Raw genomic sequence first — 13,268 nt, forward strand, 5'->3', positions numbered from 1 at the left:
GGGGAAATTCAGCCAGCAGCTCTGGACAGTTTCATTTCCCATTTGCAAATCATAATGCTGGAAAGAAAGCATAAGATATGAGCAAGGTTTATTTTGTTTTTAACTGCCATTTTGATTTCTCAGAAAGAGCTGCCCATCAGAAAAAAAAAATTGGAAATTTAAAATGTAATCACAAATTTTTGTTTAATCGTTGGGTTTCATATACAGGCACACTTATGGCATTTAGATTACAAAATTATTTCAGCTTACAACCCCAAAACTAAAAGGAAAACATTTTAAAGCATTTCAATCCCAAGATCTCAAGCACTTTATAAACATCGCTGAATTGAAGTTTGTAGCTTTTCAGTAAAGTATGAACTGTTCTTTCCCTGATCCTATAAATAGAAAATGAGGAAAGGCTAGGGTCATTTACTCAAATGATGAATAGCCTTTTATAATTAAGGTATTTGTTTTGGACTTAGTGTCATTTCATGACCATCTAACAAAGCTAGAACTGTGCTCCTGCTTAAATGGTGGCATATTCCATTCCCCACTTATTGGCCACATTTTCCTCATGTCTCTCCTGTTTATCTTCTTTATCACTTGTTTGGCTGCCCAGTGAACTAGCTAATGTTTCCAGCTGAACCAAACCAGGAATTAGCTGTCAACCAGATTAGGTCCCTGATCTTGCTGAGAGGCTGTGTGAAATCCCATCCTTAGAAAATATGCGTTATATTCCCAGTTTTGCTACAGACTTCTTGTATGACCTTTAGCAAATCCCTTAAGCTTTCTCTGTTTCCAGTTGTGAAATTGAGATCATTATATTCCCCAGCCTTTTGGTATGTGAAGATTTATTTATTAATATGCATGAGATGTTCATATCCTACCGTGATGAAAGCCATGGAAGTTCCTAGATCAACTCTTTTATATGTTTAAATTTTATCCATTCACAGCTACAGAGAGTTCATTCCTGCTAAAAGCCTCAGTAAGCCAGACACTTCCTCAACATCTTTATGATATTAAACTGGAGTTCAAAAGCAATGATAATCTTTAGTCCATTGTCATCTTCATGGTGGCTATATCCTAAAGTCATTCAAATCATCATTGTGATTCCTGCAGGTTCCAAAAGGCATTTGTTGCAAAAAGGCTATTGTTGCCAATACATGAATGGCTAGTGTGTAAATATTCTAAATGTATGCATAGTTCTGAATTTTGAATGTTTGAAATGTATAACCATTGGTGTGCCATTGTGATTTCGGTAACGAGCCACTGGTGCTATGGTGCTGGAACGAGCTAGTCATTTTTAAGCTGGTGATTTTCAAGTTTTCGCTGGTTTGGTAGCAACAGCAAGTTAACTGCAAAATGTGTTCTCATGGTCTCATCTGAAAAACTGGATGGGGAGGATGTGAAGACTTGACTACCTTAACAATGGTTCCTACCATGCAACGCTAGCTGTGATGTTGAGGAACAAGCTCCACCGAGATTGAGGCTGCGTTTGCTCTCCAGCTCTGCAGAGAAGCTTGCATAGGCTCCATTATTCTTTTAAGTGACGTCTTCAATATGCCTGTCAAGGCCCCTCACATTCAGAGTGGTTTAGACAAAGATGTGAGCATTTCCTGTATCTGTGACCTCAAAAATAGGATGGTCATATAAGAAAATACTTAAGAAAAAGGTTTTGTGTTCACATGAAAGAGAACAGTACTTCATTCTGCTTCTAATAGAAAGAGTCACTAATCACAGTGGCACATATTGTGGCACTGACTGTACTTACCAGAAAGGCAACGGAAGTTTCTATTGCAAGGACCGGTAACAGCTTGGGGTATGGCATATAAGGAAATAATTAAAAGGCCCATTTGACTATATAACAATAAACTCTAGCTTAATGGTTACTGATTCAACAATCATTAATATCCAGAACACAAAATCTTCCTACCTGAGTTTAAGGAGTAAATTTGCTGAGTGGAACAGCTTGCACAGGTTTCAAGGAGCAGGGGGAAGAAAAGAGACAAAGGCATCCAGGCCTTCAACCTAGGAAAAAAAATAAAAGTGGTTTATCTTGTAAGGTCACTATGGTCTGATAGCCATTAACTTCAGTGAGACTTAGTAAGAACACAGCTGACAGTGACTTCTGAATCAAACGTTTTCCAGTGTATTAAGATGCTTCTTGTAATGTGAATTGCCAAGAAGTTTCTCATGTCTCTGTGTAAGCAGAAACTAACCTAAGCTGCAAGCTTTGAGGAAAGCAGGAATCCTAGTGGCAATAATGGGCATGTTACCTATTTAACTATACATTCAGTAGAAGAGAATGGGAGGTTGAAAGCATTTAATTCACTCCCATCAGCACCAGCTACTGTTGTATTGGCCTTCATATCTCATAATGTCATTTAACACACGGCTGTCCCTCACCACTCCCAAATCAGAGGCTTTTAAACTTTACAGATATAATTGCAAAGGGCTGTACTACACCATGTGATGGTCATAACTGCAATATTAGGCCATTTTTGGGGAGAGGGGATGGTTTTACTTCATGTGTTTCTTTGAGGTAGAAGTGATAGGAAAGAGAATAGTTCCTTCTCACTCTGATTTAGTCTATGCTAGGTTAAATGGCTGTTTAGGTTGTATTTACTGCCTTTCTACTCAGCAAAAAAGGCATGGGTGGGTGTTAGCCCTCGTGCATGCCACTAGTGTATGTATCATTGCTTATGAACCACAGTCCTTATGCCTGTCTTAGACTTTATAAAGGTAGGTTTAAAGCTAATTAATTGGTCTGAAATGTTATTGTAAGTACCAATGCTATTCTTTTCTAAATCCTTCAAACCTAGAAATGAAGTCTGAGTTATTTTGCTCTAAACTCGCCCCCCCCCCCATCTATTGCTGGGGACTATTGAAAGATCTGAGCATTGGCTTAACTCTTCTCCCATAGTGGCCTACAGGGTTTTAAATATTGCCAGTTTTGATTGTAGCCTGGCTATGTAAAGCCCTTTTTCACTTCGGAATCAATCATTTGGTGACTGGACTCAGTGACCCAGACAATCTCTTGGAGTCCTATGTCTTCAAGCACTAGGAAAGGCCAAACCATGTTCAGACGGGACCGTTCTGGACTGTCTTCAATTTGGAGAATAGTGATTTTTAAGTGAGCCCTAGCTCTTTCTCTGGAATCTCCAAAATCTGCAGATTGCCATTCTTTTCAGCATCTGAAAAGTCTTGTGGAAGAACTACTGCCTGTAATGCTTTGAACAGCAGAGCCTTCAGTTCTGCAGGGCTCTCTTCTATGTCTCCAGCAGGGGACCTGCTTTTCAAAGGCAGCTTGGCCTACTGGCACAGACCAACCACTTCGAGGTCTTGCTGTTGCCTTCTTTTCTATTATCTTACCTGACTCTGAGCCTCTGATATTTTTCTTGAGCTGTACCCTGAATGCACGGAATGTTTCCCACAGGTCGCACTGTTTATAAAATTGCTATCCTGGAAAGTTCTTCCTGTAAAAGCTGCTCATTTCAACAAATTGCAGAGGGCAGGTGCACTCTAGAAATTCCCAGAGTTGTAGGATTAGTGGGACAAATTAGGACAACAATTGGGACAAAAATTACTATAATGGTATCAGATGTAAACCAGCAGTTTAGATAATGATATGGCAGACGCATCATAGAAATTCATGGCTCAGGAACTAAAACCACCACCTACCCCCCGCCACCACCCGCTACGACTGAGTACAGATGGAGAAGTTGGCTGTTTTCCATCAATAGTGAGTAACCCATTTTTCTGTGCTGATTGATTTGGCCTGTGCTGTTGCTGTCTTACTCTTTTTTTTTTTTTTCATGTTATTGCTGGCAGAAAGGTCTTCTCTACTAATAACAAGTTTGTCTAGTCTTGGCATTAAGCTTAATATTGAATGACAATTTAATACTTCCTCTTCCAAGTCTTGCTGACCTTTAGTTTTGTGGCAGATAATTTCTAATGTGTGTATATGAAAATATTTTAATCACCTAGCTTTTAAAAACTAGATTGAGAGGAATCATTAGGTTAGCACAAAAACGTGCAATATTTTTTTTTTCTACTACTAGGAGCCTCTATACTGAGCTTAACTGTTGCATGTGAGAAAATGGAAGTTCAGTGCGCAAATGATTCCATATTTGCAAGCTGCTGATACACCTGGTGAAATGTTAAGCAGCGGTGAGAAGTTTATGCTTCACTCAGCTTTCTCAGCAACACAGCAAAACAGAAGTAACTTGCTTTACTTTTTGGAGTAACCTTCTATTAACTGAAAGCCTTCATTGAATAAGCTACACAAAAAAGTTTAGTTAGTAAAAGAAGGTTATCCTGAACTGAACTAGGGCTGAATAAAGTATCTAATAGGTTGTGTTATATGTATCTTTTTATGACTTTAAATCACACTTAATCACACTTCCTAACCATTTATGAGATTCAGTTCTGCTTTTAATCAGTGCTGACTTTGAAGGCTTTCCTGCTCACATATTTTCATTATTAGTTCTAATTACCTTAAATTCTTGCTGTAGTAGGAAGTGTGGTTTTAAAAACTAAGGAAATCTTTTCTCTTCCAGATCTCCATCTTAAAATACAAAGCATTCCAAGTAGGAGTGAGACTGTCGACTGCACAAATAGCTATTTTCTAAATTATTTCATAGTAAGTAAAATCCCAATATTATACAGTGACACCACTAAGAAAGTGGGGAAAAAAAAATGTTCATTCTGTACTAATATTAACAGCAGAGTTTCATCTAACCACAGATTTTTTTTGTTAATCTCATCTTGTATAATGGGAAGCAGTAGAGAAGTTTAACTATGATTCTTGTCTTGAATCATAAAGTTTAATCCTAAGTTTAAATCACTTGGTTCTGGTTAGCTAAGGGGAACAGTTCTTGACTGTGCACAGTCCTGCCTGGTGGCGTGAGCTGAGGCAGTGCCCACCCTGAGGTGATGCGGTCCGGCTCTGCTGCCCTCCCTGGAAAGGGCCACTCATGTCAAGTGGCGGCTTAGCCACTTTGCAGGACCGGAGCCCTCATCGCTGATGAAAACAAACGTTTTTTTCACGTCCTCAAATTTAAATACAAGCGATCTTGCAGCAGCAGTGCTCTCGGCAGCTACACTTGTATGCTTGAGAGCTGTGCTCCCAAGATGCCTGTGTGCTTATGTTACCGGCCTAACAGGTGCCTTCCAGCATCCCGGCCGTGCGATGCGGCTGCCTCCAAGCCCTGCCCTGGCCCCCGCGCTCAGCCCCGGCGGGGTCCGGAGGGGCGCCTGGGGCCCTGCCGGCAGGGCCGTGGCCTGCAGCCCACCGCCCTTCCCGGGACCTCGCAGCGCTTCCAGCCGCGGAGAGCCTGACACGGAGCGGCGGGACGAGCGGGGAAGGAAGATGGCCGGAGCTGCAGCCAGCCGGCAGGCAGGTGACGAGGCGCTGGGGGAGGCGGCGAGCCCCCGGGGTAAGCGGGGCCGCGCCCCCGCCGGAGAGCCCGCGCTTCTCCCTCAGGCGGAGGCGGGTGAGGGGGGCGACCACCGCGCTCTGCCGGCGCCGCGCACCGACACCGGGCGGGGGCCGCCGGGCCCCACAGCCGCGCTCCCTCTCCCCTCAGCGGCACGGGGCGAGCGGCCGGGGCCGGCGGCGGCGCCCGCCTCTGCCTCCTCCCCCTCGGTGCCCTGCCTCCTCCCTCCGCCGGGCGGCCGGCTGCGCGGGGAGGGAGGGCGGGCAGGCGGGAGCGCGGCCGAAAGGTGTTGCTGGAAGGGAAGTTTGAAGAAGGTCGTCGGGTGCCTGGGCGCTTCGGCAGCATCATGGCGGAGCCGGGCGAGTCGCCGGTCCACGTCCAGCAGCCCCAGCCGGCGCCCGCGCCCGCCGCCCCGGCCGTCGGCTGGCCCATCTGCAGGGACGCCTACGAGCTGCAGGAGGTTATCGGTCAGTGGAGCGGGAGAGCGGGGAGGGCGGCGGGGGGTGCCGCGGGGCGGAGGCAGGGGATGCCGCGGCGGCCGGCCGGCTCCGGGCCTACCGGCGTTCATCCTCCCGCAGGCTGGGGCTCGCTCACTGCGGCGGATGCGCCCGGCACTGCAGTGGCGCCGCCGCCGGCTGCTGCAAACTTTATCCGCCCGGCAGCGGGCGGGCGGCGCGGCCCCGGGGGGCGGCGGCTCCTTCTAGAACCCGCCGCGCCCCGCCCGGTGCGGCCCGGCCCGGCCCGGGGTGCCGCCGCCCCGCTGCCTCGCGGTGCATCCTCCGCCGCGGCACCGCTGGCTGCCCCGCCCGAGCCCCGACCTGCCGGTTTGCACCGGGACCCCGGCAACTCTGCAAACGCGCTCTCTGTGCTTTGTGTATCCGTGTGCGTGTCCGTCCGTGGGTGCACACATGTGCGTGCATCCGCTTAGATTACTCTGCATTTTTCCGGTGGTTTCATGGGGGAGGTAAATCTCACCCCTAGATCTGCTGCTATCGTGGTGACTTCCTTTTAATTTTTTATATATATATATATTTAAACCCTTTCTTCTTCTCCCTGACTGTTTAATCTTGCTCCCACCCCCTTGTGCCCCTCGGCCCAGCTGCCCGCCGGTGGCACATAAGGCCGGCGGGGGATTACAGCTTCGTTTCCCCCCAGCCAACCTGGTCTTGTCCCGGTTTGCCGTGTCAGGTTTAACCCGTCTGCCGCCCACCTCCCTGGAGGGAGGGGGCTTTCTGCTTGTGTGCTTCAGCACTTCGTTCCTGTGTCCAGCTAACGCAGATCAGATGTGTTCGGTCTTCATCCCCTGTATTTAGATTGGATTATTTTGAATTTTACGGTGTGAAAAGGTGGCTGTTGTTAACAGTATGTGTGATGGAAAGTTTTTTTGTCTCCTGACCTAGATGTTGCTTGTTGCTAATAAACTACTTTGGGAAAACTTGCTTTTATTTGTATGTAATGTTTTAAACCTCCAGCAAATACTGCAGATGGCAAAGGCCAGCTCTAAGGCTGTGATTGCTATTTCTTATGAACGAGGCCACTGAAATGAAAAAAAATGCAGGAGTCTTGCCTGCTGATGCTGTTGGTTATCTATCTTCAGTATTACACACCAATTGCTAATTGTTGTCAGACTGATGACAACCAGGACTACATGTTATTGATATGGGTTGCCAGTTGTGTGTACTCAGCTTTGTCATTAAGCTTTTTATTTTCCACAGGCAGAAACAAAATACTTGAGAAGAGTACTTCTTCCTTAAAATGGGATGGCTTTCTGTTGACCCAGGTGGTGCCTTTGTGTTTGTTTCTGTTTGCACTCCCTAGGCTGTGAAAAGGGACTGAGGAGGGATGAGGGTTCAGGTAGGTGTTCAGGTCCCTGGAAGTGGCTGGCCTGGACCAGACTGGTACTCAGCATCAAGCCAGCGCTGCCAGCGGAGGCTCTGCCATGGGCATGGGTTTGCTGGCCAGAGGATTTGTCTTAATTTGGTCTGGGGAATGGATCTGCATTAGCCAAGTAGAAGCGATTCTACTAGCATAAGCTGTATCTTTGCTGAGGAGCAAATCCCTCTTCTAAGGTAAAAAAAGGCCTCAAAGGTGTTGGATTAATCCTTGTCTAGGGTGTGACATGAGTCATATGAGTTATTTAAATAGTAGTTATTTTCTGTTGCAGTACCTGTAGAATGCCTGGGTGAGAGTTTCATTTAGAAACTCCTTTCCACTTTCTCCTTTCCACTTAAAAGCTTGTATCTTTTGATATGTAAAATGTATTTCTAAATATTTATATATAAGTATATATCCATTGTACAGGTGGATGCAAAATAGGAGTAGCAAATACCTATCTGTAGAGAAACTTTATTGCTAGTTTCCTACTGGTGCTATTAAATGTTGGTATTTTTTCTTTAACTAAAGTGAATGCCTAGTGAGGAAATTAAGGTCAGGTTATATTGAATCAGATTCTTGGGTACTCTGAACTTGTCTGATTTCAGTTGAACATTCACTAAGCTTAGGTCGCTTACACGAGTTTCTCTCAAAGTCACTGAGATTTATTTTGTACCACTTGACTTAAAAATCTTGTGCTTAGTCAAATACGTCTTTTTTTCATTAACAGCTTGTATTTGTTGTCTTAACTTACAGGAGACCCACTATGAGATTAAATTTAGTCTCAATACTATTAAAAATAGGAAAAAAACCACAAACAAACACACCCCACCCCACTTCCTCCGAAAAAACCCCGCTTATAAATTCTATGCATTTGACCAAACATGGACATAATTTTGGAGATGTTGGATGATTGTTGTTGCTTTTAATGAACCTAGTGAGGGACTCTTAAAGCATCTTTTTTATACCTGAGGGAGGGGAGAATGATACACTCTGAGCTGAGTTCAGCAGCAATTTATATCCCTTTGCGTTGTCCGTGCCAGGGTTAATTGCATTGTGAACATGAGCAGTTACCACTTGCTGAAACAGAGCCCTTCACCTCTGGAAAGCACTACATACCTCCCCCTGAGGAGCTGGGTAGCATCTTCAGGGATGGGTTCAGTTATAACAGCCCTTTGCCAGTTAAATGAGAAAAATAACATGTTGAAGCATCTTTGTGGGCTTTGCAGGAGGAAAGGTACACAGAGTGAGATATACCAGGATGGTTTATCACAACACTTCCCAACAGAATAGGCTTTATATTGTATGGTAACTAAAACCCAGATGCAGAATGACTTCAATGACCTGTTTCAGGGGACATTTAAAAGTTTTGGTGGTGATCACAGAATGAAAATCATTATTAGTCATGTGGGCTGTCTCCAACCTGCTAAATCTGCAGGATGAAGAAGTTATGCTCTTTTTCTGTGTGAGAACGTGAACTTTTCTTATTGCTCATGTGTGTCTATCCAAATGCTATTTTGAAAACCAAGGCCACATGATATGGATTTCAAATGATACAGCTTTTTTTCCTTCTCTGTCTGTTGCTTCCTTCATGATGGTTGGGAGGTTCAAGTGCCTGTTAAAGAGAAAATGCTGGCTTTAAGGAGTGCTTCTTATGAGATGTTATTCCACATTTGCTTTATTTTTAAGGTGGCTAGCCAGTTCTTTGTAAACTCTTGGTGTGCGGTTTCATGATGCATTTAATCTGCTCTTAACAGGCAGCTGTTGAAAGGATCGCATGGATCCGACAGAGAACTAGTTCTTCTGCTGGGTTAGTTTTCGGTTGGATCAGGTTCCCTGTTTGACTTGCTGTGTGATTGATAGATCTGATGCAAGGAAGAGGCTCTTCCTATTAATGCCTATATGCAAATCTTTTCTGAAGCAGGAAGAAACCGTTCTGATTACTATTTGTAAATATGTAGGTTAGAGAGTTAAGAGGAAGTTCTTACATTGATTCAGATTGATAGAGGCTGTCCATACACATACCCATTTGGAAGTTAGAAGGGGATTCCTAATTTAGGACAGGAGGATCCAAAGCAACCTTCTGGTAGGAGTTAGAGAGATAAGAACTGTAATTTCTGTTAAGGGAGAGCCAGATTTAATTTAGTGAAGACCTGGGAGATATCTTTCTATGATTTTAATGCATTAAGTTAAAATGTGTAGTGGATTTTAATGCATGTGCTGGGGTTTTTTTGTGAGCTGGATATGGCTTAGAATAAAAAAAAAAAAGCTAATAAAAGCAATACTGTGAGAGATGTTCTTCTTCAGTTTGGGTTTATAACCAAGTATTCTGAATAAAATAACTGAAATAGATTTCTCTGAATTTATGTCACTTACATATGCGGGGTTTTTTCCTCCTCAGAAGCAATAGAAATCTTCACAGAACAAACGTTTAAATGGTAATCAACATAAAAACTTGGAAATTGAATAGCGTTAGAATTGTATTTGTACCTTTCAAATTGTAATGAGCCCTGTATCACATAGCTGAGACAAAGCAGCATTAAATATAGGTTGTTTTTTTGTTGTTTGTTGTTGTTGTTTTGGTTTGGATTTTTTTGTTCTGTTTTTAAAAGGTTTCTTAAATTGATATGAACAAGTGGCATTGCCTTGTTTTTGGAAAACTACATTGGTGTTGATGCTCTTCTGCTAGATGTAACTTAATGTTTGTCAGCCTGCATTGATAATTGTGGGAGGAAGATTCTGTTACGGAGAAGCAGTGGATTATCTCGTGATTAGGCTGGGTGCTAGCTTTCATTATAAAATCATATTTTCATCTCTCCTGCTGCAACTGACTTGGAAAATTAATTTGGCTAGAAAACAGCCAGAATTAATTGGAAAATAAAGGGTTACTGCTACGTGATGGATTATCTGTATTGGCTGCAACTCATTAAAAAGGTTACCTTAGTTGAACTGAGGCTTTCATCTAGTTTTGCCTTTCTAACTTTGAGCTCAAAAATATCTTGTGGTTTGTTGCCTCATAAAGCGCAGTGTTGCTAAGTCAAATGTGTTGGGATTTTGAGCAGAACAGGTTACCATTCGAGACTGTTCTGCTGATTTTATGGTTCTTATTGTAAGCAGCCTGCGAGCCACTCTAGTGTAATGGCTCAGGGGTCTTTGTTGGTGTTTCTATGGAATGTTATTTACTTTTTTTTTTTCCCCCTTCCCCTGCTGCATTTGTGTTGCTAATGGCTCTTTGTCTGACAGAGAATAGACTCTCCTATATTTGCTGTTACCAGAGATCTTTGACTCTGTAGAGAGGTCTCTGATTATGATGCTCAGGAACTGATGTTCAAGTCTGTAAGCACGGTGTATGCTGTTTTGAAAAGCCTCTTTATAGTTAGAGGTAAAATTACAGTTCTGTGTTGTTCTGTTAATCAGATCCTTGTGTCTCATTCACACTTTCCAAAATTTCTTACCCCTGTGCTTAATCAGGACTTTTTTTTTTTTTGAGTGGAAAAAAACAGTTGGAGGGTTTTCTTTTGCAGTAGTTTTTATGTGTATGCTGCAAATTAGATTGGACTGTGCTCAGTGAAATACCACACTGTAGCAACTAAAGCTATGGTAAACTTTGATATTTTCTCTTGCAGAGATTTATTTCCAAAACCCCTGTAATTCTTGCATAAGAAGCTGCATAATTTGATAAGTAATACTTAACACTACCCAAGATCTTTGTAATAAAACTTTGTGTAAAAAGAAAGATGTGCCTGCCTTAATTCTGCTCCAAAGCAAATTCTATTCCTTACCAATCTTGAAAGTTACCACAGCACCTAAGCATATTGTATATGCACATATTAAATACAGCCTTCATAACATTAATCATAACTTAATACATCTGTAGCTTGATGGGAAGAGTTTATTTTGTAAATTAAAATTTTACGTTTTGGGAAATAATTGGTCAAGATTTTCTGTCAGCTAATAACCATTTGAAGAAACTGTAGAAATGTTAAATCCCCATTTAGTATTTTTATAAGGAGTGGCTTTTAATTCAGTTGTCAGAATAAAGATGGTCATGGTGCAATTTAAAAATACCTTGTACAACACTCACAGTGCTGTGCTGCTAATGAGGCTGTGCAAAGCTGGTAGTTGTTAATTATTCGCCTTGTCTCCACATGATAGTAATAGTGTTGGGGAAGGGAGCTCTGTCTTGGCTTTTTTGAATGAAAATGAACTTTCTGCATTAGAAATACCCAGATTGGAGACAAGGCTGTAGTTTTCATTGCTTCAGAGAGGTTAGGCTTTGTAAGCAATTCAATGATCGAACTTTGCTGCATAATTTAGTGACTCTTTAAAAAATTTTAACTCATGCAATTGGAATTCGGACTTGTCAGGAAGAAGATTAGTTATATTTTACAAGGACCTGAATGGCGTGAAAATAAAGAAAATTATACATAACTTACTTTGGGTTCATTGACATGGCAAATAAAGCTTGTTTTAAAGGGAATTTGTTAACTGGAAGGGTAAAGGAGCACGTAATCAACATGTCAGGTAGTTGGCTGGTGCTATGTAATGATAATTTACAGAAAGTATGCCATGGTTTCCTGCTCTTGGAATCTGCCTACCTCCTTTATGCTTAGCCCTCCTGTCCCTGTGCTTTCTCTCTTCCCCCGTCCAAGTTCTTCCTACGGATAAGGTCCAAAACCTCTGAGGCCTGGGAAGTCCTGGCTCCACAAGAGTTGCTTGAGTGCTAGAAGAGGAGCAATTCTGCTGATGAGCGTGTGGAAATCTGAAGGGATTGCATGGTTTTGATTCTCACTTGGCCTTAAACAGCAAGGCTTTGCATCTTCAAAGTGGGACCACTGCTTGTGACCAGCATTGTAAGGGTGCTTTGATAGCCGGGGCCAAGTTCAGACCTGGGAGAGCAATTTTAGGTTGGGTCATGTGTTGCTCTGAAACAACATTAGAACTGCTTTACTTTTTTTTTTTTTTTTCTTTCCGTGAAGAATCACTTTGCCTTAGGTCAGAGACTAGTTGTTTTTTTCCAGAATCTGCTTGTCAAATGGAGCTTCTCTTTGTTACATGGAAACAAAACCACATCTGTTCTGACTGGCTTGAGGGCCAAAACCAGTGACCTCTCCATGCAAAGGAGATGTTGGCGGCTGATATAGTGGCTACGTGCGTAGGCTATATTTCATTTTTCTGTGATCCTTTTGGTTCTCTCTCTCTCTTCCCCTTTCCCCCCTTCCAAAATAATGCAGAACTATAAGGCAGCAGTAGATAGAAGCTGGTTTTATTTCCAGTAATAATAGCAATTCTTGTCGTTTAAAGAATGGACCTTAAAAATCAAGTTAAGTTAGTTACTCTTGTTAACTTCTTGGGTTTGCTGAAGTCACTGGGATACTGCTGAGCAGCAGAGGAGTAATCTGCTTGCAGAACTTGGAAGATAAATATGTCAGTAGGAAATTTACTGCTGCCCAAAATTAAAAGCAAGATTTGAATTTTTTTCCCCCTAAAGGAAATCACACTTGAGAGAAGTTGATACCGCTTACCCTGTGTAAATAAATAATTAGCTTTTCTGAATGTAGATCTTTACTTATTTCTGCCTTTTGCAGCACAGCCTTGCTAGTAGGATGAAATCCTGACAGCTCTGCTGGATTTCACTGTTTCTTGCCAAGTTTGAAGGTCTTTGGGTGTGTCTGAGGGTCGCACGGTTGAAGCTTGTGGGTGTAAGAACATTACCATCCAGCAGTGGCAGAATGAAGCAATGCTGGCATGAAATCTTTGAGAAAAGAATTGGCTTTAAAACTTCTCTTTTTCCTTCTTATATCAGTCTCTATATGCACCGTACTAGGTTCTGCGTGGTTGTGTGATCAACTCCATAACTGAAGCAACCAGTACATGTTGAATGCTTGTCTCTTGCCTTCTTTTTTTGGGTTTGCCTGCTGTCCTCCTCCCTTGCCTAGCCCAGGGTTGTGTGATGGTGATGCCGCTCTTCTCTCTCCC

General features: G+C 42.8%; 1 protein-coding gene across 1 annotated transcript in view; it reads left to right on the plus strand.

The window, feature by feature from the left end:
- Window positions 1–5,748: 5,748 nt before the first annotated feature.
- Window positions 5,749–13,268, plus strand: part of STK39 (serine/threonine kinase 39) — a gene marked incomplete at its 3' end in the record, with an annotated part of 104,404 nt that continues 96,884 nt past the window's right edge. Inside the window, exon 1 of the mRNA XM_082311752.1 lies at window positions 5,749–5,888. Within this exon, the coding sequence (XP_082167878.1) occupies window positions 5,764–5,888 (125 nt within the window). The 5' untranslated portion in view covers window positions 5,749–5,763. The remainder of the gene's footprint in view (window positions 5,889–13,268) is intronic.

This window comes from Platalea leucorodia (genome assembly GCF_965183815.1).
Source record: "Platalea leucorodia genome assembly, chromosome: 5".
Classification (NCBI taxonomy): Eukaryota; Metazoa; Chordata; class Aves; order Pelecaniformes; family Threskiornithidae; genus Platalea; species Platalea leucorodia.